We start from the raw sequence: 26,966 nt of genomic DNA on the forward strand, positions 1-26,966 counted from the left end.
AAATTGGGTCCTGATTTGAAAAGTCTACCTCCAATTAATTGAATATTCTAGACCTGTGAACATTTTTTCACTTGAATCTTCAGGTTTCTCTTCCTCTCATCAAAGAATAAGTTCTATGGTGAACATCAACACCATTATCTTCAATGCCGTTACAAAAACAGAGGATTCTGTTGTCAGAGCCTGGTCTCAGTAGTGTTCAGATCTGACAACTCCTGAACTTCACATTTGTTTCCATATAGGTATAATCTACTGTTAAGTAGAAGTACAAAGAAAGCAGCAGTACGAGTTTTAAAACTGAGTAATATATCAGAGTGAACAAGTGTTAGGATCTCACCTGCAGTAAGTATGAGCCAGGGGTATCTGTATTGGAACTCTCATTTTGTATTGTATTCTGTTGGGTAATAGCATCCTCCTTCTTTCGCTCCTTCTGCCCGGCTTCATCATCTTCATACTCATCAAGGGTCTAAAACCAAAAATATTCAGTTATAAAATAGTCTTTATATTCATGCTCTACATGCTTCCTGTACTTCACAAAATTCACCTCAATGAATGTTTTCGAAGATTAATTTCGTATTTCAGAAAAGATTAATTGCTTAAATGCTTTTCTTTCCACAGATACTGATATCTCCAAGAACAAAGTTTGAAAACTAACTGGTTTCTCTTAATGCAAAAAAAAAAAAAATCAAATCAAGATCCAACTTAACAAAGCTTTAGGCAATGTTGTCAGAGTTCAGTGCTAACCCTGCTGTGAGCAGGAGCTTGGACTATACCTGAGATTCTTTCCATTTGAATGGAATACTGCTTGTCATAAGCAATAGTTTTACCTCTACATAAAAGACTTCAAGGAAGTACTGAGAAGGGGAAAAGAGTTTATTATACTCTTCACTCACCAGCTCACCTTTTTTGACAGTGGCATCTGCTGAGACTGAAGTGTCAGTCTCAATCACCCATCTTAATTTTGCTCTGATTTTTCATTTTGTCTTTTAAAATTTAACATTTAAAATTAATAGTTTTTAAATTATTTGGACAGTCATTAATTACTAACAATTATATATAACATTCTGACTCTTCAACAGAAATGTTTCATCTTAGATTTGCTGAAATCCTGGATTCAAAAGGATTAAGTTACTAAAGCACTGACTGCTGACAGGTGAGAGACAGAAAAAGTAAGTAAGTAAATAAATAGAAATCAGTAACACTGTCGCTGTTCCAGCTCAAAGCCATGCTGAGGCCAGGATAAAAATGTGAGGGAGAACTCAACCAGCTTTAGACTAAGTCAGCTATGTCTAGATTGGCTTATTAATTTAACATGCACAAATTTACATAAAGAAAAAAAAAATAAACAAAACACGATCTCATGTGTACAAGACGAACTTGAAACAGGCATGAAGCTCCAAAAATGTTTGATCACAACATCGCAAGTTGTTTGCCAGCACTCCACATTAAAACACAAGGTGTTTGAGACCTAGCTACAAAAACACAGGGAACTAACCATTCTCAAACACCAGCAAAAGCTTCTAGATTAATGTGCAATAGCTTCAGAAACAAAGAACAGGGCTACAAAAGAACAAAGATGAATGTCAAATTATTTCAGTGGAAGTTTCTAATGCGCAAAACCCAAAATCACTATTCTGAGGCTTAGATACTGATGATCTCTGACATCCTCATTTGTGCCACAGGACACCAAACTAGTGTCAAAAGCATATGATGAGAGGCTGAAATGTAGTATTTTTTTAAAAAGAAACATGGTGTTATTTACTACCTGAAAATAGCACTAACATATAAAAAACTAGCTTTAGCTGCTCCAAAGTAAACACTATGGTGATACAAGTGCTAGGAAACTGACAAACTAGAAAGGTATGTTTCCAAAAGTGGACGTAACAAAGTCAACCTAAGTGAGCCTGAGTAAAGGCCATTTAAATTCTCTATGGTAGCACTCATGGCAGAACACTAACGCAATTTCAACAGTCGACTTCTAACCACCATTTTAATGCAACTGATGTAGGCCTGTCTACTTCTATCACTAAGAAAAGGCATACCTGAAAGATTATTACAGCCGAATCACCACATATTCAAAACCACTTTCAATAAGTGGTCTTTTCTAATAAAATCATTATAAATATTTAATTTGGTTCTCTCAGGTCCATTTTCAACAGAATGTTCAAAACCACTGTCATGACAGATTCTAGGAGATCTTTAAATGAACTTCCTCTACTTTTTTTAACCTTTAAAGCTTAAAAATTTTGGTAACATAAACTGAAACCTGTATCCTAATTTATCCTATTATCTTAATAATCCATTCTGAAGTGACAAAATAAGAAATAATGAGCCACCACTGCAACAAGAAATGGAGCGATCTTCAGTTCTCACAAAATCGGTCTTGTTCAGAAAGAACGAGGCTCACAAAAGGTATCACATAAATTAAGACCAATGTCATGCAGGTGAAAAATGATACTGTGTTAGAAAAACAGGAAAACTTTTGGACTGTTCTTCCAGCCTCTAAGTTTTCATGTAACAGAATGGAGATCCCAGGTAAACTCCAAGGAAAGAGATAGTTTTGACTTGAGTTTGGAAGAGCCGCCTTTAGTAGGTGTAGGTAAAAACTGATGGGAGACAGAAGAGACCAGTAACATTCACACACCTAAAAAAAAAGCTCAAAAAGAAACAACACTCTTTAAGGAAAAGCATAAAGCTCAAAAAAAGTCTTTGTAGGAACTAAGTAGACAAATGCTCCTTTCTTCACACATTCTCTCCCTCAGATACATGCTTCTCGTAAGCTTTCCAGAGACCATCAGCATTCCACATAAATATTTTTCCCTGAATACAATTACATCTGTGAGGAAGAACGTTCTTCTCTCTTTCAATACAAGATCACCTGCTACTAACTATTCTCTTAGTCATGTTGGACAGGAACAAAATGTCATAGTCTGTAAATCGAATTTGGAGCACATAACCTCTGCTACAAAGGCTACTGGGGCTTGCTCCCACTCCCCTTCACTGCCTGAGGCAGCTGGGGCCAAGACAGGTTTGAGTGGAGAGAACCACAGAAGCAGCAGGTTTTTATTCCTTGTAACAAATGAGGTACAAGAGTCATGAACAGGTTGATCCTTGCCATCTGCAGCCGCTGCAGCACATTTGGCTAGGGTTGTCAATGCCTTCCTGACCTAAAGCAGATTACTACTCATTGTCAAGGACCTTCTGCAGTTTGCCAAACACAAAGGTTACGTTTCCCTTCCAAACATACAGACACACACGTACCCACACGCTAATTTAAACTGTGTCCACAAAATGCCTGCTAAGCACAAGTCAACATGATAATAACAATGGAATTTTAACATTTTACAGCTTTTTACTAAAGTTATTAAATTTTGTTTCAATAACCATTAGCCATAATAAGGAAATCCATTTGTTCTGACTCACGATGAAATAAGCTTTCTTAAGCAAAATAAGACTTTATGTTCAGTATTCTGTTTATGCCCTTCTCCATCAACTTCAGTTAGACCGCAAATCTTAATGCTATTTATATTCTAAACTAACTTTTAGAGGAATAAAATCAGTAAAAGCCAAATTTCAGTTGGTAGATTGATTACTACTGAAAAATTTAAAATGTCCAAAGTGTTGTTACACTAAAAACCTTTTTTGTTCAAACTGCCCTGCAGCTGAAAATGCCTCAGCTCAGGGGACATTTCAATGAGATGGATTACTGCACTGCTTGCATTGCAGGCTTCTCTCAAATACTGCACTTTGCTTTAGAAACTAGTTTCATGTCACTGAAAAAGACATAAATGCAGCAATTACTTTTTCTGTCAGCACAGCAGAGAAATGGACTTGTAACCACCGAGGTGTAATTCTGACCCATTATATAATTCTCTCTGCCCATTCCCTTCCCCCTGCTTTTTTATTTTGCTGCTAGGCACATACCATTTCAGATTCTTACTTTCCATTAAAATCATCTGAGTTTTGTACAGCAGATATTCAATGTGACATTCCGACATCTGATCTTAATATAAGGAATCCACAGAAATTCTTTAGGTTTTCTAGCATTTCAGCAAATGTTTGAAGCTGTAGCATAAACATTTTTCTGTAAACCTCTAGTATGGAAAATACAAGCAGAATAAGATGCTTTCAAAAGAATCAGACTGATGAAAGAAACAGCCACAAAGATATCCCCACATTCCAGCATACTACCAGCCTGCAGTTTAAGGAGACAATGTACAAAGAACATTTCCAATGATTCACTGGTTTGCCTCCTATAAACATTTGTGAATTGCTAAGAACAAACAAAAATTGGGGAGAGCCTGTCCTTTCCATAAAAACAAGCAGTATTCCTACATGGAAAAGGTCAGTTTCTGAGTGCATACAAGCTGTCTCAGAAGAAACAGTGCAGAGTCAAAATGTCACTACCCCCATCCCCCTTCCTGCACCAATCTGCTTTTGCCTTGCAGTTCTGCTGCCTGAGCACATAGCTAAGAGCTTCCCAGTTCACTCCATGAAAGGTCAGTCGGGTTGGTTTCAGCAGGTTTAATTAGCCCAACTGATTTTGCCTGAACCATATACAAGCCCAAACTATTTGTTCTGCAGAACTCCAGGAATAGTTGTGCTACATCGGCTTTTGGACAATGATGAGCACTTGAGATAATAACTTATTTAACCAGTACAGCAAGATGTGCAAGAGGATACCATACTCTCAGTAAAACCCCGTGTTCAGGTACATTGGGCAATAATCTCTGCAACATACGCACCATCAGTTATCTTGACTGGTTTTTAGCTTCTTAACCATGCTAATGATCTAGGAGAGGAAACAAATCATAGAATCACAGACTGGTTTGGGTTGGAAGGGACCTTAAAGATCATCTAGTTCCAACCCCAAATCTAGGCTTCTTCACGTTTCCCTGAAATGACTTTGAACGATTAAAACCAAAAGTTTAAAAAAATTAATTTTATCACAAGGACATGTGCAATGTTTTGCAGAAGTTCAAAGTGCACTATCACAACTTCATATCAAGAGGCTGGAAAAGTGTTAAGGTTTCTATGTAAACATTTCCTAAATGTAAACATTTCCTAAAAGCTTCTACAGTAGAAATACAAAAGAAGATATAAGAAATATTTTTAACTATGGAAAAAAATGTAACTAGGCAATTAACTACAACAATACACATTTGGGGATTCAACATTGGTTTTTTCCCCTCAGCTGATCATTCAGAAAAGCCTGGAAAAGTTCACTGGAAATTGAAGACAACTACTTCACACATTGTTTCTTTTTAACCACCTTCTTACTGCAGTACTGAGAACCAAATGCTTCCTTCCTTTACCATATACAGTCCCGATATCTGTTAAATACCATCTTCCTAACCTCTGCACAGTATCAAACCTTTCTGTTATCACCTCCCAAAATACACAGCAAAACCAAACAAAAATCCCAGAGCTCGATGATTTGAAATTCTATTTCCCCTTCAGAAACACAATTTTTAATCATAGTTTTTAAACAAATTTTTATTACAATGTCCAGACAGTACAGAAAATATTTAAGTAAAATGGGTTTAACGTAATACAATCTTTTATTAGAACAGTATAATGGGAAAAATTGCATCTTTTTCACTATGCAAGCTTTTCATCAGGTTTAGCTTGCCTAAGTGGTTTTCTTTGTTGAAAGACATCCTCATAGAGGTGAAAAGAGCTACTGTTATTCACAGGGACTATCTAAAACCTATAATTTTTTTTATGGATGTGGATTACCCAGGAAAAGGTTTCATTTTTTTAGTAATACTTGACCTTAATTTTCATATTAAGAGTCCAAAAAAGGATACTGAACTCAAACACCTTATCTGAATTATCTTTGTGCACTTCTAAAACTCTACGTACCCAAATGGAGCGGTCCAGTATCAACAATTAGTATGATCACAAGCATGGATTTTTAACCCAGACAAAGAGTAAACGCAGGAATCTCTGGTATCCGAGATCAAAGGAGACCTGAATGCAGCAATGGGTCAGCGATCAGCAGGTGGGCCAGAGCACAGCTGACTGCAGCCATAGGATGCGCTCATCCTTGCCCACACTGCCAACAAAGCAATCCAGAAAGAAAAGCATCACTTTGAGGTCAACGAGATGCACATCTTGCTCTACGAAACTCACAGCATTCATGATTCTAAGTTACATTTACATTTTGTTTGAACTCCATCCTTTTCTCACTCATAATGAGAATTTACAAGTGCCTACTTTATATATCCAATTATATTTCAGAGCAAATACAGTTTACAGTCTTAAAATCCACTTAGAAATGTTTCGGGGGCAGGGGAGGGAACCAACATATTTGTCTGTATTAGATCAAAATAACAAAGTATTTTGAATTCTTCTACAGCTTTAAGTAAAACATCAACTACATCAACACCAGAATGTCAATTATCCCTCATTATAATAACAAAAAGCAGCTATGTTTGCAGTTTGTTATTCAGCAAAATACACTGTTTGGCCACCACTGTCTTCAAACATACCACAAGAATGAGTTCAGAAGTCAAATGTTTAACTTAAACTAATCACCAAAAAATCCTTTATCACAAGGCTTGTCAAGAATGATTGGTGGATACGCTCAATTTAACTACTTTGTACGTGATATTAATATTAAAGTCGAAGCGTAAAATGCCAGGAATACAAGAGAAACTGCAATAGGCTAGCTATCAACCGTCATTAAAATCCCTTCAGAAAAGAAAAAAACATGATTAAAAATAAAGATTGGTAAGGTATCAGAATTAAGCATTAAACTATTTAATACTATACTCAAAGTTAGCATCTTAAAGGCTTTTCTGAGGTGATCAAACAGCAGAATTGACTTAAGATCCTTATGCAAAGAAGTTAAATGGCTGATGCTTGTTCCATGGATAAATTATTATACGTATATAACAATAACTCATCAAAAAGAAGTACCACTGCCTTGCTCTTAAAAAGCAAATAAAACCGAACAGCAAATGAAGGGGCTAAGAGAAAAGCAGTCAAATCCTTTTCTTGCTGTTAGTATGGCCAACAGGCAGTTCCAACCCACCTGATTTACAGAACTTCAGGTATAGCACAGCTCTCTGTGCTAGAAGGGTGAAATTAAACATCCCCCTCCTCTTTGACATTTTGCACCCTGCTTTCTTACCTCTGTGCTCTAATCAAGTTTTGCTAGTGACAACACATCTTTTCCCTCCTCCGCTTGATGGCTTACAGCTGGTATAGCATCGATGAAGACTACATTATGTACAAAGAAATCGCTAACAGCATTGAACATACAAATCCAAAAGTTACAGAAACATTTGTAACATCACACACATCTCTCACACACACATCCCCAATTTTTAAAGAAATCATCATTTTGCTCCAAAGTGGAGTCAGTCACCAAACACATCTCCTTAGCCTCCTAACTGACATTCTGCAATGATGCATCCTACCTAATATGAAGATCACAAACCAGTGGCTGAGCAAGAGAAGAAACCTAGCAAAACAAAGTTTGCCTGTTTCAGTCAGGAGGAAAAAGAGAGAATTGCTGAGGATACTTGCACTGTTCACAGAAGAAATATTTCTCAGTTTGCATCATGCCATGCATGTTAGGAAACAACAATCACAGACTGCAAGAACGGAAAGGAGAACTCATCCTGGATGTACAGAAAATAAACTTGCTCCTATATCAGACGGGATTCTGGGAGAGGCTGGTATTAGTGAGTGTGTAAACTATGTGAAATGGGAGCAGTTTACCTACTGGGAACAATGGCCCAACAAAAGCCACTCAAAGAACAGTTAGATAATGGAGTTAAAATGCCTGCAACCACCATCATTCTGACTTCCATTGCCATGTACTTCTACCACAACTAAGCAAACAGGAAGAATGACCCGAAATGGAGAAAGAGGTATTGTCATGTAGATAAAGACCATACAGATTGAGCACCCTTCTCTTCAAAGCCAGAAGAACAGTGAGAAAAACAAATCTTAGAGATGATTAGCACACTACTTTCAAAACATAAGTATTCCTTTTCACGGGACCATGTAATATAGAAAAATGTTTTCCTCCCTAGTACATCTATGGAACTCTAAAAAGAAATAAAGATGAGACCAGTATTTGAGGAATGTTCTGAAAGGACATCAAACAGGTACTCTAACTATCCTATCCTCTGAAGCATGCAGTTTGTAGCAAATTACATTGTCTGAATATCAAGTTGCATTTAAAATGGTTTTCTAAATAAAAGATGCAGTACAGTGCCTTCACAGGTTTCTGCTCTCTTGTTTAATGGGCTTATTGTCATTTTTCTTTTTCTACCCAACTGAATCTCATTCCATGTTTACAAACAGTGAGTGTGGGATTGGTCAAACTAAACAAAGCCAAAGAGGCTGCAACAACCAAGTGAGCCTGGACAGGCCAGGACAATAGACTTAGAGCCAATTCCAAGGGAAAATGAAAACTTGGGCACAATGGTTTTTTGAGCATTGTACTGCACTTCTCATTTGGGAGTGGGATATTCGGGATCCATAGAAATGCTAATAAAAATATAGACTGGGTTTACTGCTCTCACTGCTGTTTGAGTCCTAATACAAATAGCTGTTCTAACCTGACAGATAAGGACTCTACACTCAGCTGTGGGGCAGAAAGGGAGAGGAAGGACTGAAAAGGCACCTTAAACAGAACAGGCACACATTTGGATAAAAACTGTTGAATTTGACTTTCAAGGCAATAAATAAGCACTTCTGAAGTCCTCAGCACTGATGTCAGGAAAAGACAGTACTGATCCAAGCCACGCAAAGCACATCTCTAGTACTGAAGCCTGCTAGAATGGCAGTGCCCAGATAAAATCAAAGTTGGAAGTCCCTGCTGCAGTCAATACTATAACTATTTCCTGGGAGAACACCCTATATCTACAAATTAATCCTAGTGACAATGCTGTGAAGCTGTTTCCCTGTCCAGACTTCCAAGATTACTCTTGCTCTGCATTTGGAAGAAAAGACCTCTGCCATGTGTTTTTTAATAAATGCACCAATGTCCAAGACTCCCAGTAGAAATCCAGTCCAGGTTCTCACAGTGCAATCCCATGTCCTAACAGCATGAAAGTCTTCTGTCAACAGAATTTGTACCTCTGCTTCTTACTGAAACTGTGCTCAGAAGTCACAGCAATTTGACCCCATATGTTTTTTTAAGTCATTACTAATGGAGGGGGTGGGGTGTTCCAGACAATAATAAATAGTATTTCATAACAGATGAGTATCTTTAAGATATGTAAGTTGCACAAGAATAGGGTTTTTAATTCAAGTTTGCTAAAAGTGGAAGATGCAGATTAGCTGTCACTGTAATTCAAGGGCTAGACAAAGCAGGCAGTTACCCTTCCACCTGCGCAGTCAGCGCTGTATACAGCCCTGAACCAGCTCAGCAGGTGTTTGACTCTTCCCATTCAAAGGCTCTGTGAGGAACTGAGGGAACTATAGCACTGACTTGGGATTGAGAAGGAGAAAGCGTGGGAGACAGAGCTGTGGGAAAGGAGCATAGAAAGAACATGTAGCTGATGCCTGGTGAGAGGGAGTTACTCAAGTAAACTGAGATTACAGGAGCAAAAATAAGCAAGCAAGCAAAGGACACATCTGTTGCAATCAGTCTGAAAAGCAAAACTACTCATTATACTTTTTTTTGCGGTCTTTCTGGCACTGCTACAGTGAGCTGCCTAATTTCCCTGCAGAACTCATCCAAAATCTTCACATTTTGATTACCTTGTCTAAGACAGAGCTGGATATGCTCCTCTCTCAGAGGAGAATTAAAGCTAGGACTTCAGGATAGGAGCACGCAGATAGACAAGACTCTGCCACTCAAGAGCATTTAATGTGTGTACTTTAAACCCACGAACAGTACCAGCAGGTTCAAGTACCTTAGTACAAAAGTAGCATTTGAGTATGATGACCTCGGAACAGAGAAGAACATGCACAGACACAAAAACAAATCAATCTAGGTGTGAGGAAACACAGAATAGAATTGTAATGGGAGGAATGAGTCATGCTATACAGTTGGTTCAAAACAACTACACTCACTGGAACCCTACACTACTGTAACTCATTCCCTAAGAAAGCAATAATATTGCTAAAGCAAATCAACCCAGAACAAAGCAGGAATAAGTAAAGCAGGATGCTGGGTAAATAAAAGCTTATATTCACAAGCGCAGAAAAAATTTGTACAAAACAGACAATTTTCCATTAGTGCTTTTTTTAATTGTTGAGTGACTGATACAGTTTTTGGTGGTTTTTCGCTATACAGTTACTTGCATACATTATAGCATATGCGTAGCATAAGTCTTGGCCAGGTCTTCAGCAACCAAGAAGTTCTTTGCTTGTTAACAGATCTACCTTTTCAGACCAGGCAGCTCAAGCAAATCATTAAGATTTCAGCTTATTATCATTTGTTATCTTCATTCATAACATCAGCTATAACACGTGTTTCTCAACTGTAAAACAGGAATAAAGGGTGAAGTCTTCTTTTTTAAGTACTCTGAAACCTACCCACTAAAGACGCTCAGGAAACCTTGTTGCATGCTGGCATGGATCTGCTGCACTGCAGACCCAAGGAACTGGCAAGGCTCTCCCTTGCTGAGGCACTGAAATAAAGGGCTATGACACCCTTCCCCCCCCCCCCCCCCCCATTTTCTACTGAGTGTAAAGAGAACCGAGGGGTTAAGGTTAAGACTGATACACAAATTAACATGCATCGTCTTCTCCATGGTAACTGTTCACATGCGTTGTTTTCTGTAGACCAAACTGTGGTGGTAAACACAAGGTAATTCAAACTTTAGCATCCCCCAGTGAAAGAAAGGTAAACAATTTTATGTACCCTGTAGGTACCACAGAGTAGAAGCATTCACACGTTACCATAGAGCAGCCCTGAGCCATTATTCATGTGTCCAACTCGGCAGTCTTTCACTCTGACTAAAGAGTACAAGAGAAGGAATTTGCATGAGCTGACAACACTGGAGATGAGATTCAGAGCAGTTAATCTCCTGCAATAACTTATCACAGCTAGATTATACTTTAAATCAAGTAAAAAATCTGTTACAAAGAATCCTAATGACAAAAAACCCCACAACTTTCACAGATGAAACGATGCTTTAGAAGGAGTCTTCACGTTGTAAACAGGGGTGGGAGGGAAACCACACCAAAATAAATCCCCCAGCCACCGCTACACTTGCACTCCAATCCAAGCCAGGGGAACACAAGTGAGGAAGCATCCAAGGAGGAGCCAGGACTGAGGATTCTGCTGTTCACGTTATTAAAACGTGCTTCTAATTTCTCAGACTACAAGCTAAAGCCTGTAATAATGTCACTTGGAAAACAGAAGGCTGAGTGAGCATCTGAGGGTGAAAAGGAATGTTTTTACAGGCGCAGTTGGTAAATACCACTGGCTCCTGCAGACATTCTTCCTTAAATGGAAGTTAACATTGCTTTAGGTTAGGGGGGAAAAAAAACCTCCTGGTACAATAGAAGTGATAGGCTGGTATTAACCTTTTAGCACCTGCATTAAAAGATATAAATATCAGCAGAAGGCTTTATATACATACATATATTACTTTTTGTTGAATAAATACTTGAAACCCTTCCTCTCCCCTGCCGTATGATTCTTGTCTGTAGGTTTGGAAGAGTAAGGAATCCTAAAGTCTCTCAAAAACCATTAAAACAATGTGGAAATAAAAAGTCTCTCTGCATATCTATGACTAACTGTAGGAAGGCACTAGACAATTTGAAAAAAAGGAAACTACTCCAGATATGATCAGAACTGAACCTCCACTGTAAAGTTGAGCCAAACTTTATTTGGATACTGAAAGAACTCTGCATTGCTTTGATTTTATTTTTACTTCCTATTTCTTATTTTCACATTCCCCCCCTGCAATTGCTTTTTCCAGCCAAGAAAACAAGACTACTTCCTCCCCCAAGATTCCCAACAAATTTAACATGACAGACAAGGGCTAAGTCTCCACAACAGCTTAAATTAGCCTGTGTCCATCCAGCCATGTTCCAACTCTTCCTCTTTTTCACTCCTGCCTGTGGGCACCTTCCAGCCCTCTGCACCTTCCTCCCTCTGCACCACACACTGGCAGGCCATGAGTAATTTACCAGCAGAAAGCTACCTCTATAAAAAGGGAATAGACTTTGGTACACCTTGGTCTAGCTAACTACAGGATCAAAGAGTGCCAGGATCAGCACTGACAAGTCTGATAAAACAAGGATCCAAAGCATCCTGGGCATGGAAAATGTTAAACTCTCACAAAATTAAAACCTCAGTAATTCAAACCATAGAAATACTTAAGTATTCATCTAAAAAGCACATACTAATGTGGAACATTATTAACCATTTTGGGATATAAATAATGTCCCTGACAATAGTAATCACCACCAATTCAGGGGAAATAAACTACTGATTTAGATTTCAGAGCTCTGACACATGGCCAAGGTGACTTCTTGGACCTGCAGGTTATACAGGCTACAGAACAGCTTTCCCCTTGTAACCTATACAGCTGCTATTACTCCAAGTAGCAACAAGAGGACTACTACTGAGCTGTAGAGCTCATCCATCCAACCACTGGAAGTTTCACTACCATGCCACATAACGACATAGACTTGTGTTATGATTCCTACGGTAAAAAAAGACCATCAGGCATCAAGCACAGAATGGATTAACATGCTGCTCCTTATAGCTTGGTTCCACTCCCAGCAGACCCATTGCAACTGAAAGAAAACTGCAACACAAATATAAATAAGGAGGATGGAGAGACAGGACAAGCTGGATTTCTTAACCTGGCTTTTCCATGAGAAACAGCATGAATTCAGAAATACCTACAGATGGGTCAAACAGCCCAGCCTCATCTTGTGCTCATCTTGGAACGTGCACTGCCCATTCTTCTCCCTGCACAAAGTTTACCTGTACAGGCACTTGATCCTGCTGTAAATTAATTCACCTAACCCCCAAAATGTTATTTTCTGACCCGCCACTTCCACTTTCATAAAAACAGGTGTCCACACACAACAAAGGGGACAGGACAAAGACCGGAACCACTAGACCTGGCCTTGTGAAATTTGTACTGAAACACCCTTTCTTGGCACAGACATGCAAAAAGGTCATTAAAATATGTACACCTTGCATACATAGCATTCCTCATATTAGTAATTTCTCCTGCTAACATATGGAGGAATGTTATGCAATTTTAGGAATGCAATTTTAGGAAGAAATATCAATTGAAATCAAGACCACAAACATGGTTATTACACTATGCCCTATGTACTAGGGTTTAGATATTCCCTTGTGCTTTAAGTTTTCCACATTTTTGTAAATGGAACTCATTTTTCTTCAAATAATTAAGAGCTCCACTCACACTTCCATGACTTCTTTTAATTGTACTTCTGACATGGATTTGTAATAAGATAAAAAGAACATATTGTTAATTAGGCTGCAGTAGTTTATGCCTGAAGTCTAAGTCTGGCCTAGAATCTTTTCTGGCTGTGAATCTGAAAATGTGAAACAGCTAGGGTAACATTTGGCTATCTTTATTTATATGTATCAGAGTACCTTATTAACTGGAGTTGAAATAATAAAAGGATCTGACACTTCTGTAGCTGTTTTTCAATTTACGGTTTGTGTCTGAAGACTGTTTTAAAACGTGTAGAGAAGGGAGGGAGATGTAAGTACATCTATGCACTGTCACAACAAACACCCACAATGGCTTCCACAGTCATTCGCCACTGATACGAAATACTGTAAGAAAGGGTTTCTCCTGTCCAGTTAGCCATTATAAACAACTTACTGGGTCACTGACAGCAAAATACCGTCTTGCAAACAGTGCGCAAACTGACTCACTTATGCATCTCATCGCAAAATTAATATATTACACCAAAAAACAACAAACAAAACACCATACAGAAAAAAAGGGCATAGGGCAGTCTTCCTAGAAAAGCAATCTTCACCACCGGGGATCTTAGAGAACACATCAACATCAGATAAATGTCAGGGATAACACAGGTACAAGGATCCTGTTGAGACAAGATGAAAAACTAGATGATCCTTCAAGGTTCTCTGAAGCCTTATTTCTAGGATTTTATAACAATAAACTCTTTGCAGGAAAAGTTGCAGTGGCAATACATGTAACAAATAAGGATAACAAATCACACCAAGAACATATTTCTTCCCACCAATCTTTATGCATACATCCCACATAAACCAACTGGAGTTGCACAGCAAATCGGGAGAAGCAAGCATAAGCAGCAAGGCAATTCTGCCATCGCACCATCCAGCACGTGTGGGACTGCAGCATTCCAGCTCTTCATCAGAAGACACAGGCACACACATCAAGAACTCCCTAAGCAGAATATTGCTCTAGCCTGGGAAGGTAACAGTGTTAAAAAAGAAAGAGAGGTTTATTCTACACCTGCTTTGCTCTAAAATACATTCCCACTCATTCCTGCCAAGAAAGGATGCGGGGATGGCTGGAGAGTTTCCCCGAATGAGGACAACTGCTCTTAAGTCATTTTGATGTACAGATATTTTTTCTTTAAAGACGAAAAAGGAGGAAAAAAAAAAATAAAAAAAAATCACAGAATACCAGTTCTTAAATCACATTTTTCCCCTCCTGATCTTACCTCCAGTTGTCTGCACCATAGTATTAACTTCAATTACTTCTAGTCTATCATTTCGTATCTACTGAAGAAACCATGATCCATACCCATTTACCCTACTTGTTTAGTCAAAATTACTTTTCTTAAAAATTACCTTTCTTAAAAACTCTGCCTTCCTAGTAATACAAGCTATTCACAAGACAACCAGAATTACTTCTGTGATGAAGGTCTCAAAGATCCTGTTAAAGTCTTCGGAAAAAGATCTGCTAAATTACACTGCCTGTTCTTTAGTCAAGAGAATTAAATAACATAGGTCTCCCACTCATTTACCTGGAACTGACATCTATCCAGCTAGCACCTGCTGCTCTAGATTTATGCTGCTGGATTTGCTTTTTTAATTACAATCATAATTTTATACTCAAATTCTCTCAAAACTTCTCCAGTGTTCCAAAGTTTCTTCAAAATTAATACTACTGGACCAGAGATTACTTTGGTCAACTACTTTGAGCACAATAATCTGGACATGCTCATATCCAAATATTTATCCTTACTGGAAATGAACTAACTCCCTGGAAAATCCTCTTTAGGCAGGAATGCTTACTCCTGTTTGCACCAGGCAGGAAACAGAAATATTTCTTGGACATGTACTCCTAATGGCAAGCACTCACCAATGTAGCATAATAATAGTAATCTAACCAGAAAGACAAAACAACATGACTTAGATTATGATTTTGAGGGGAAAATGGCATATTTAAGTGAAACATGATCCTCCAAATGAAATGCAGCACTTGGCCACAGCCATGCTACCAGACCTCTGAACTAACAGGATTCATTTAAAGTATTCAAATCCTCTGTTTGAAAGATATGCCTTATTTTGCTTTGTAATGGGCTAAGAGCACATACACTATCAGTAATTCTACCTTAAGTGAGAAAGGCAATCAAGAGGCACAAAACCCAATACCAACACCATCATAGCTGATGGCTGATCCTAACACCAGTCTAAAGCAGTAGGTCTCATGAGGATCTCCCCTGGCAGATGAATGCAGCGCCAACCCAATCTGCAGCGCTCACAGATCTCCGTAACAGACACCGCTGAGCACTTCCAGAGGAAAGATCTGAAAGCTACTGGTTGAACCATCTATCTGGGTGTGGAGCCAAGTCCTGGAAACACTGGGGACTTATCTGACTGCACTGGCTTTGATACATTATTTATTTATAAGCTTTTTTAAAAAGAGATACAAGAATTGTAGGGTTTTTGTTTTTCTTTTTAATCAGTCCAACAGTTTGTTTTATTTATTACACTCCTACAGTGCTTTTCATTTGTGGTTTTCTTCAAATGCCACCCTCCACTGAGCTGCACTTCTGGCAAAACTAACCATGCTGAGCTTTTACTTATTCAACGGCGCAGACTAAACATTTACCTCTATTTGCCACAAAGCACATGCTCTGTTATACTCTATTCTTAAAGACAAAATTTTAATTGAAGTATTTGTAAAGAATGCCTATTTGAAACACAGCTTTCAATTGGTCTGTGAAACCCTTTGGCAAGGATATTGTGCATTCCTATGAGGATTTAAATTAGTTTGCTGAAGAACAAAACCTGGGTTGCGGATAGTAACTTGGATACAGTCACACACACACACACACACAAAAGAGAACATTCTCATTCCTCCTGATCTTTTCCCTTGAAAAACACAACCATCAACATGCAAAGTCCGTTTTAATAAGATAATGTGAGGGGGTTTTTTTACTGCAATACTGTTTCTAAACCAAATTAAACCTGTTTGTGCTTCTCAAAACTACTATGGAATCTAACTTTGTAAAATCCTAAGATATTTGAAGCTGAAGCTGCTAGTTCTGAACTGACATTTGAAAAGATAATTTTACATTAAGAACTGAGATTGCACATCTTTATTTCAAATGCACTTCCTGATTCTTAATAGGATTTGAGACATGCTTGTCTTCAAGATAGTTTATTTGTTCACTCCAATCTGATTTTTCCCCTCAGCCTATCAGTAGGGCATCAGAATAAAAACAGCCCTTAACATAAAAAAAGAAACTTAAACCAGTCTCATTAAATCAAATCTCCTCAGTATTCAGTTCCCATCTTCCAGAGAATCTTCATATACATGATAATTAGTCTCTTGAAAGGCTAAGGCGTAAATGTCATTTCTTTGTGTTGTAAATTCTAATTATTCATAGTAAATAAATTAGTGATACTCTTTTATTGCTTAAAGCAATGCAGAAGCTTGAAGTAATCATACAAGTGGCAAAAATTAGGAGTTCCCAAAAAAGGAAGTAGAACTTCATTCTTCGCATTCCAGTAGACTTAAAAAGGGCTCCATTAACACTAACGGGGAAAGGGCCTGTGACCTAGAACTTTACTTATAGTCCAAAACTATTAATGAAGTCTGAAGAATAAAGAGTAATGGGTATTCAAAATCCAACTCCTGTGATGTAGCAGGAAAATGAATAAGCTGTGCTCTAATTTACTCTGACGTGCAGCACATCGTGGCTGCAGAAGCAGTATGTTAGAACAGACCATCTTTCAGGAGTCACATTCTTTGGAAATGGCTGATTCCTGAGGATTCTCACACGACCTTTGGTTTAATAGCAGAAATAGTTTAAAAAAAGAAAAAGAAAAAAAAGGGGGGGGGGGTGGATCAAACTTTTCTTACACTCAAGTCAAAGAAAGAAAAATAGTTGGGAGGGGGACATATTATTTAGCCTTATTTGAGGAGGAGACCATAAAAATCAAATGGATTTTAGGACTGCTCTAACACTACTACTGAACACTATGGCTTATGCTATTTGCAAATTTTATGCTATGGATATCACATTTATTCACTACTGGAAGATACAGCTAACCTGAGTATGCCCCTTGAGAAACTCCTCAAGCTGTCCAAGAAAAGAGACTTTTAGGCAGCTCAACAGCCAGCTCTTGTTCCCTAGCACATGCTTTATCGATAAATAAAAATACAACATTGACAAGTATTAGGATGACAAAATTACTTTGAACTCTCCCCAAATTGCTTTTGGGCCCCACAATAAGATCAAGCACTTCATTCACAAACAAGCCATGCCACACCATTCTGATTAATAAAGCAAGTGCAGATTTAATTTTTTTATTGCTCAAGTGTAAGTTTCATATCAGCATGACTAAAGAGTCAAATCAAAATCAAAGGACGGACCTCATTTTCAGCCTAGGAACAAAGAACAACTTCACCATCAGAAAGTACATATTTGAGGATTCATATTGTCCATTCAGAGAAGCTAAAAAAAGAAAAAAAAAAAATAAAAAATTCTTCGGATGCACAATTTAGAATTTGGCTTTCTGAAAGAAATCCAAGGAAATGAAACACAATTCCTGAAAACACCAAGCTAAGTGATGCTTCACAAACAGTAGCAACATTTAACTTCCAAACGCATCTGTAAAAAAAACCCCACTATGCAGTTCATTCTATCATAGAATCATAGAATGATGTGGGTTGGAAAGGACCTTAAGATCATGTACTTCCAACGCCCCTGCCATAAGCAGGGGCACCTCACACTGGACCATGTCGCCCAAGGCTCTGTCCAACCTGGCCTTGAACACTGCCAGGGATGGAGCATCCACAACTTTTGTGGGCAACTTAAAACTTTGAATAAAGAACAAATATTCTTCACAAAATACCAGAGTAAGTATTCTTCTTATCAGCACGAAGGCGGCAAATAACTTTCATCAAAACAAACACTATCAGAATGATTAAGATACTGGGATGAATTTGAAAAGTTATTGTATTTTTGTATTGGTCAGGAAAGCATTTAATGCTGTTTTCACATTCAAATTTAAACCTCAACTATCTATAACTGAAGAACAGATATATTTATATGTGCATTCCACAATTCACCAAGATTAGGAGTCTCCTAGATGGCTGCTGCAAGTAATAGCAGAATTCTTTAGAATACTAGAAATATGTGACTACATATCTATCCAAATAAACACTGACTATTTTTGTTACTAGAAATACTTTTGGTTCTGTTAGCAATTAAAATGCTTCAGTGTAAAGAATGAGGAACAACCTAAAAAAATCCGTATTTTCTACATAGAATTACTGGATTGGTCATACCCTTTCTGGACTCATCCTGATGCCATCACTGAGAGAACAGTTGAATTAATTAAGCTCCCTAGGGCCCTGAAGCATCTGGAAAGAAAAGGATCTGAGTAAAAGGTAAACTTTAACTAGATTCTGAGAAAGAAAAGTACATTGAGACAGGTAATTTTCTTTTTCCTTAACAAAGAAACAAAAAAACCAAACCACCACACTCTAACATGCTTCCGAGAGACCAACTCCAGCAAGTAGAACCAACAAAAAGAAACTTCTCTTAGATACGCTTCTGCTCAGTGACAACAAGGGCAAGGAGAATCATAGAATAGTTAGGGTTGGAAAGGACCTTAAGATCATCTAGTTTCAAATCCCCCTGCCATGGGCAGTGACACCACACATTAAACCATGTCACCCAAGACTCCATCCAACCTGGCCTTGAACACTGCCAGGGATGGAGCATTCACAACTTCCTTGGGCAGCAGAAGTAATAATTAATTCTCCCTTTACTCACATTAAAACATGATTTAAGTACAAAACATGACTTAAGCACAAAATTGGAGTAATTTCTGAAATTAAGTAACCAAGTAAACTGGAGGAAAATAAACTAGAGAGGATCTATAGAGCAGGACTTTAGTCTGCTGAAGAGGAAGTCAAAGAGCAATTTAACAGCAACCTAGAACTATTTGAAAGTTAAATTAGAGAGATGATGGAGCCAGGCTCCTCTCAGAAGCAGCAGATGATATACCAAAAGGTACAAAATGCATTATCTGGACACTAGGAACAACAGCTCAGTGAGAGGGCAGTACAGCACTGGGTCAGGCTACTCAGAGACAGTGGAATCTCCATCTTTAGAGGTTTTCAAAACCTCAGCAACACAAAACCATGGCTGACCTGATTCACGGCCTCTGAAAGTACTGCTCTGAGACTTCCACAGGCCCCCTTCAACCAACATTTCTATGCATTTACAGAGCCAGTGGGGTTGTTCGATTTCTTTTTTGTGCCGTTGTCCCCCAAAACTGGAAATCGGAAAATCACAGAATAGTTTGGGTTGGAAGAGACCTTACAGATCATCTAGTTCCAACCCCCCTGCTACAGGCAAATCTCAGGGTCCACTTGGCTTTTATTTTTCTTACAATTGGGCAACAGCCAAGATTAATACTTCCTTCCTAAGATGATTCAGGCAAAGTGTTCTGTGATTCGAAGCCCTGTGCAAAGAAGGATTCAAATACAAATCCAAAGATGCATCCCAAAAAACATGCAGAAGCAAACAATTTGGAAAAAAATAAATTCAAGCAAACAAGTAATCAAATGCATTTGTTAAGAAGAATGTGTAGGAAAGTTCTCTCAAAATATGTGAAGGAAAAGTTTTTAAAAGCCAAAGTTTCTGGTTTGAAGCAGTCAGTTGATACGCTGTTATTCATGGGTTGTTTAAAACACACAAACTATCTGGATAGATGTATACTTCATCCTGTAACATTTGCTCACCAAATTACTTGCCTCCAAAAAGTGAGATGCCCTACCCAAAGGTTTCTTTACTGCTTTACTGTTCTAACTCTTACCCTACTGACTATACACATATCACATGTGGGATATCACAACTGATATCACACATCACATGACAATGGCTGTATACTGAGCAAGGAGTTTTGAATGCACCAAATCCAATGAAGGTCACATTCTGATATTTGTGATCTGACAGTTCACTGAAATCAGATCAAAGTTCACAAAAACAGAAATCTCGCTTCTTTACATGAATTATTTTCTGCTGTTTTCTGGCAATGCATTCACTTACATTACATTTCCTCCTGTTGCATATTAATTGGCTCTCTTTTTCTTGGCCTTCCATTATGGAATTTCTAAGAGCTTTATTACTACTGCAAGCAGCAACTTTCTCGTATTAAGAAAAAAACAACAAAATAAAAGGCTATTTTTACCACTACTTTCCCAATAAAAAAAGGTGTTACCAACCCATATAGCTGGCAACCCTGCTCACCTTCTAAAAATAAGAGACAATCTGCATGCTTTCCACATAGATACTGTACAAATCCTATTCCTTGCATATGGCTGCTTGTTCTCAGTGAGAAGCCAAGGGACTTCTAAGGGACACCACTAAAATAATCTTTGAGTATGTTGCAAGTATTTTCTATAACTCTCTCTTCTCCTGTAAGTAGCCCTCCCCTGCCCAAAAGGCAGAGTCAACCTATTGCTCAGGATTATTAATGGAGAGCACGGAAAGACGGATGTCTTCAGGGCTGCACCATGTGCCCTCTTCCAGCTGCAACTGATTTACCTGCAAAGGCCACAGCCCTCAGTTTATCCACAGGTACTTGCTGCCATGCATTCCAAGTGATCTTCATTAAAATCAGTTGCAGTCGAAATGGGGAACTGGGGTTGTTTAGTCTTGAGAAGAGAAGGCTCAGGGGGGACCTCATCACTCTCTACAATTACCTGAAAGGAGGATGGAACAAGGAGGTGGCTGGCTTCTTCTCCTAAGTAACAAGTGATAGGACAAGAGGAAATGGCCTCAAGCTGCGCCAGGGGAGGTTTAGATTGGATATGAGGGACATTTCTTCACTGAGAGGGTGATCAGGTATTGGAACAGGCTTACCAGGGAAGTGGTGGAATCACCATCCCTGGAGGTGTTCAAAAACCATGTAGATGAGGCCCTTAGTGACATGGTTTAGCAGTGGACTTGGCAATCCTGTGGTAATGGTTGGACTTGATGATCCTAAAGGTCTTTTCCAACCTAGCTGATTCTATGATTCTATGACTTGTGCAGCCTTTAACTATTGATTTTGCATGGCACTGAAATAAGACCAATGAAGGGTATTTGAGAAGATATCCTGGATGGATGAGTCCAATTGTCTTTCCAGTACACATGAATAAGACCTAGCTTCATAACTGAACAACCTACAGTAGTAATGATTTCACACCCATTTTTACCCCGCTTTTGAAAAGCTGCTTTCCTAGGTTCCCAAGCAGGACTTCTGAGGAAAGGTGATATAAATAAAGATAACACAAATACAGATTCTACAAAATTTCATAAACTGGATTTGAATTTGTCTACAAAACATACTATTATTTATTAAAGTTAAAAAGGTACCTACCACCATTAAACTAACTTGTTTTTCACAATGATTTGGCATACAATGAGGGACATTAGACCAACTCTATTTTCATTATAAAGTAATTTCTCAGGATGCTTTTCGCAAATGTCCCACTTAAACAGGAAAGAACTGTTTGATGAAAACAAATAAACCTGCAGTCAATAACTACAGTAAGCAGTGGGTGTACTGAGAAAGGCAGATCTACACCAGAAATTAACTGATAGTAAATATTTTATTAAAATTAGGAATGAGTGACAAAAATAACAAAAATCTTTGGCCAACACATAGTGGCACAAAATTGGTAAAGCCTGTCTTTGGAATTAAGGCTGTCTTCAAATTAAGCTCAAGTAAAAAAGCACACCGCTCCGTGTATTTCAATTTTATTCAGTTCTCAAAACAAAAACCAACCTCAAAACTTAACGTACCTAGCAGACATTAACATCTGGATGTGACATGCCCATTCTTGTTACAGTACTCCACAGTGATTTCCAGTGTGTAAGCTTCACACCACCTTTCCCACTCATTATTTATTACCAAGGGATGACTACCAAGGGACTTTTTATGAGAACTAAACAGGAAGCTGCCAAATGTCTGAAATGGGAAAGCAGGCAATGAAATTCCTTTTGCCTGAATTAAAGCTTAAAAGGGAAAAAAAAAAAGTCCCCACTTGTTCCTTCTTGTTATCTTTTGTCCCAGTTTTGGTGCTGTTGCTGATGACATACCAACAACATAAGTCACTCCAATAGAGAAACAAGTTTAAATGTAACATGACTGTGGACTGAATTCCTGACAAGTTCTTGTTGTGTCCACTGATGGCAGCAGTAGACATCTAGCCATATTCCAGTGGGAACTGACTCAGCCATATACTCCCTGAAGATCAAGGGATTCAATCCAACTGCTGTGTATAAAGCATTCTGACCAACAGATGAAATATTTAGAGGACAGGATTATGTTCTGAACAATAAAAAGAGCCTTATGGAGATAAATGGCTTTTTATACAGCTCTTAGAAATAAATCCACCTTTCAAGGACAGTTCCATCTTCTGAAAAGGATTGGTCTTGAAAGTAAAAAGCACTCATCTATAAACTCATTAACATTATAAGCAGCAAATGCATTTAAGCAGAAAATATGCACATTCTTGAAAAGCTTCCCAATTAATAATAATAAAACCCCAAAACTAAACATCCATGATTACACTTCCACTTACTTATACTGCAGACTCTCAAAGGTGTTAAAACGTTTGAGCAAAAATAAGAGCCACAAAGAAAAAACAGCTGCAAATGTTTCTTTTCTTCAAATCATTCCGCAATTAATAAACTGATTTTTAATTTAAAGGCAAAATCCACACATGCATTTTCATCCCAACACTACCAGTCCTGTGATCCCTCGTAACGCATCATCTGTTCTGGGTAAAATGTAAAGATCTCCAAAATACCCCCTTCCTCTTGCTACATTCTCTTCTCCCCCTCCTCACATTTTCAGCTAATACTCTGACATTACTGGCCTCACTAAACTCAATCCTGCAAATTCCTGACATTCATGTCTTCTTAATCTGAAATGTAACTTGAGGAGATGGTTAACATTTGACCTTTGCTCTACCTCAGACATACCTGCAGACAAAAAAAAAAGTCCAAGGCATGCAATATGCATTCACAGTCTGAAAGGATGTTTTAAGTTCCCAGCACACAGCCTTTAAAAAAAACCCAACCCATTAAAACTTCAAAAGGTAATTTAATAAACATTCCCCTACAAGCATAGTTTTGCATGAACATTACAAGCTCATGCTAAGAATGAAGTTCTAAAGCAGTAAATAAGAAATAAATCCCTAGAAGTATACACTTAAGAGTCATGATGAATTTAAGAATTAAATGGCTACCATACTAATGAAAACAGTCTAATTTAATTAAATTGGATACTATGGCAGAGAACGTACAGCAATAAATCATACATTGATTACAGAAGTAGACACGGTACCTAACAGGCTATTAAAATAATTAGTCAGAAACAAATTACTAAGACAAATGGAGGATCAGGTTAGGAGAAAAATCGGAAAATAAAAAAGCAGGCTACTTCTGCTACTATCTGCTTGCTCTTAATGAAGCCAAGCAAAGACTTAAATATAGTTTCCTGGGCCCTATTCTTTACTCTTTAAGAAAGAAGTTTTAAAACTGAACCTTAAAGATTATTCTAGCTTTTTTCCCCACCCTCCTACTTTCCTTCATTACACACACACAAACAGAATAAGGACTTTAGATGCTTTCTAGATGCACTTTAAGGAGGCCACTCTTTGTTCCTCTCACCAAGTTTTCTGGTTTGGCTTGGTTTTTTTCCTTGCTCTATTTTAGGAAAAAGATTTACTACAAATTAAAGCCTTTCAACGATCAATGGGAAATGTTGTACTGATTTCACATATTTTTACCTCAAATGAACTTGTTCAGGCATACGGCCCTCACAGCCTTTCTCCTCTTAATTACTAGTGCATACTACTGCCAGTATCTGGCAGTGCCAGAATTTTGAGGGAAGAAAGAAAAGAAAGGGTTGGAATACCAGGGATGAACATGATTGTTTAATGAGCCAGAGTCTCTTTGCTAGGAGATAGTCCCCATTTGCTGTTATCTCTATCAGCTTCAGGCATTTTGTTTGTCATAGAGTTAAGGCATGACTGAACATGCCATTTTGAGATTGTTCTTGTTAAATAAAACATGCAGCTACAACTGATAAAAGGAATGTCCTCCTACAGACATGATGTATGACACCTAAGATTTTAATAAAGTACTTAAAAGAAGTGAAAAATAAGGTGAATAATTTTGTGTTCAATAAATTTTCACTTTCACTTACAAATGCACTTTTTCAAATGAACTTCTACCAGCAGCTGCTGACTCATGAAAACAGTGACTAGAAAACTTGCCATTTTCTCAGAGCAAAACATTTTAAGGTACAGATTTCCACAACTACAAGCCAAGTAAACTGCAAAATCTTTGTTTTTAAACAAGCTTCCTTTACATGTAAAAAAAAAAAAAAAAAAAAAAAAAAAAAAAAAAAAAAAAAAAAAAAACCCAAAAAAAAACCCCACCAAAACACCAGATGGAATACATTATATCAAATCTTCTTTGGAAGGGCTGCCTGACACGAAGAAAACATGTCCATCCTTCTTTCTACTCGTAGCTGATTCAAAGCCAAGCCCCTCCAAATCAAATCAGCTGTACTTATTTCAGTTCAAGCCTAGATGCAGAACCACTTTCAGAGTCAGGTAGCTATGTCCATGCTCAAACATCTGTGACCCACCACTGAATTCTTGAAGCTTTTTTGTCTAGACAGGCTGTTTTCCCCCTTCACCCAGTCCACTCTTGCACACCCCATTCAGCACATTCAGTTCCCCATGCAAGTACCATTCCCTCTAAGCTCACTTCTTATGCGGCATCATCTATGAAGTTCATTGCATGCTGGCTTACAAGCAGTTCATACACATGAAGAGAGCTAGAAAAGTATGGTCCATGCTAAATTCCAGATAACAAGGCAGCATCCTTGATGGCAACCTTTTTACAGTGACACACAATCTCCCACTTCTGTGTAATTTCTATAGCCATGTCCCAATGCAGAATTAGCCTCTCCTTCAGCATCATCCAAATGAAATCAAATAATCAAGAGGTATTTTGAGCTTTGACCAATTAATTATTTTAATACTAATATCAGTAGTATCTAAGCTGCATTTACAAACATATGGAAAATATTTTTGTTGGGGTTTTTTTTTTCCTTCAAGCTTATCCATAAATGCAAATCCTAACGGTAAAAAAATATAGATCGTCTCCCCCACTATCCTGTGATGTTTTAGGGGGTTAATTAATGATTTATTAGTGCAGCTTCCTAGTAAACAGTGCCCAAGTGGAAGAAACCATCCCTGTACAAATGACAGAAAAATGTGAGTTCTGTAAGTTAGATAGAAGCAGATTATAACGGAAAAAATTCCACTCAGAACATGGAAAAATATTTTACATGCCCTACTTTCCTTATACTAATCAGTAACTTTTGACATTGACAAAATACAAGTCCAACAACAGATCCTGGTTTATTCAGTCCCTCCAAACTTCAACCAGAGTCCTGCTACGCAGAACCAATGACTGTGGCAAACCAACAACAAAAAAAGTCTCCAGCTTTTGTTTCAGCTTTAGATCACTACATTAAACTCTAAACTATTCATTACATAAATAGTACCAGTTCAATTTCCCAAATTCATGGTGGACTAAAGAGAGACATTTTATATACAGGCTCACATAAATGTAACCAAGCTAATTTTCCACATTTTAGCTTGGATTCATACACATTCATATGAACTAAAGCTCTGTGTTTTAAGAATGCAAGTAACATGCTTCCTAATTCAGAACCTATAATTAAAAAACATTCTATACACAACTTGACTGGAACATGCTTTTCTTTCTCCCTTCTCACACTCAAATTCTGCTGCTCTACTTTCTCTTCGCCATATGCTCGCCTCTGTTTTTCCACTACAAGTTTTTGTCTGCCACACACTCACTTTGTAAGTGTTTTGGAAAATTAAGGGACAATCCAGCCATCTAGTCATTGCAGATTTAAAGCATTAACACTTACTGCAACCCAGCTTGGTATTTTTACCAGGATTCTTAAAAAAGTTTATCTCAGTCTCAGAATTATGAAGAAACTCCAAAGACTCTATAAATGTGCTCATACATACACATATGAAAGTATGAGCACTGGACACATCATGCATTCAAGACAAAATAGAGCAAAAGAAAATAAAGATAAAAATAAAACAATGGATGACACAAAAGAAAAACACATAGGAAATACTACCAAAAAAACAAGTGTTCTTCATGTTAGGTTACTGACTAAAGTTCTGATGTTCTAGTAGTAAAGGGAATTTAATCTGTTCTAATCTTCTATTTCTTCGCTTTATTTACTATGTTAATAAAGCATAAAGAACAATGATGTAGGTAATGAAGCTTAAACCATAGGCTTGGGCACTTGAACATTTAGTAGCTTTTAGTTTGCTTGTTAAGAAAACCTATTACAACTGAGGACAAGGGCCAGCTTGAACATCACTGCATCCCATTTCCGCACCCACATGTCCCAGAACCTCATCATCATGGTGCTTCCGGATCAACCCAACTGAAATTGTCAACACAGAACAACAATC

The 26,966-nt window shown here is 37.9% G+C and overlaps 1 protein-coding gene across 2 annotated transcripts in view; it reads right to left on the bottom strand.

Moving 5' to 3' along the window:
• The window catches only part of PAWR (pro-apoptotic WT1 regulator), an 83,890-nt gene that overhangs the window by 41,463 nt on the left and 15,461 nt on the right, over positions 1–26,966 (bottom strand). For both annotated transcript variants that reach the window (XM_030480428.1, XM_030480427.1), the window contains exon 3: positions 335–463. In XM_030480428.1, the coding sequence (XP_030336288.1) occupies positions 335–463 (129 nt within the window). The remainder of the gene's footprint in view (positions 1–334; positions 464–26,966) is intronic.

The sequence above is a fragment of the Strigops habroptila genome, chromosome 3, assembly GCF_004027225.2.
Source record: "Strigops habroptila isolate Jane chromosome 3, bStrHab1.2.pri, whole genome shotgun sequence".
NCBI classification, from domain to species: domain Eukaryota; kingdom Metazoa; phylum Chordata; class Aves; order Psittaciformes; family Psittacidae; genus Strigops; species Strigops habroptila.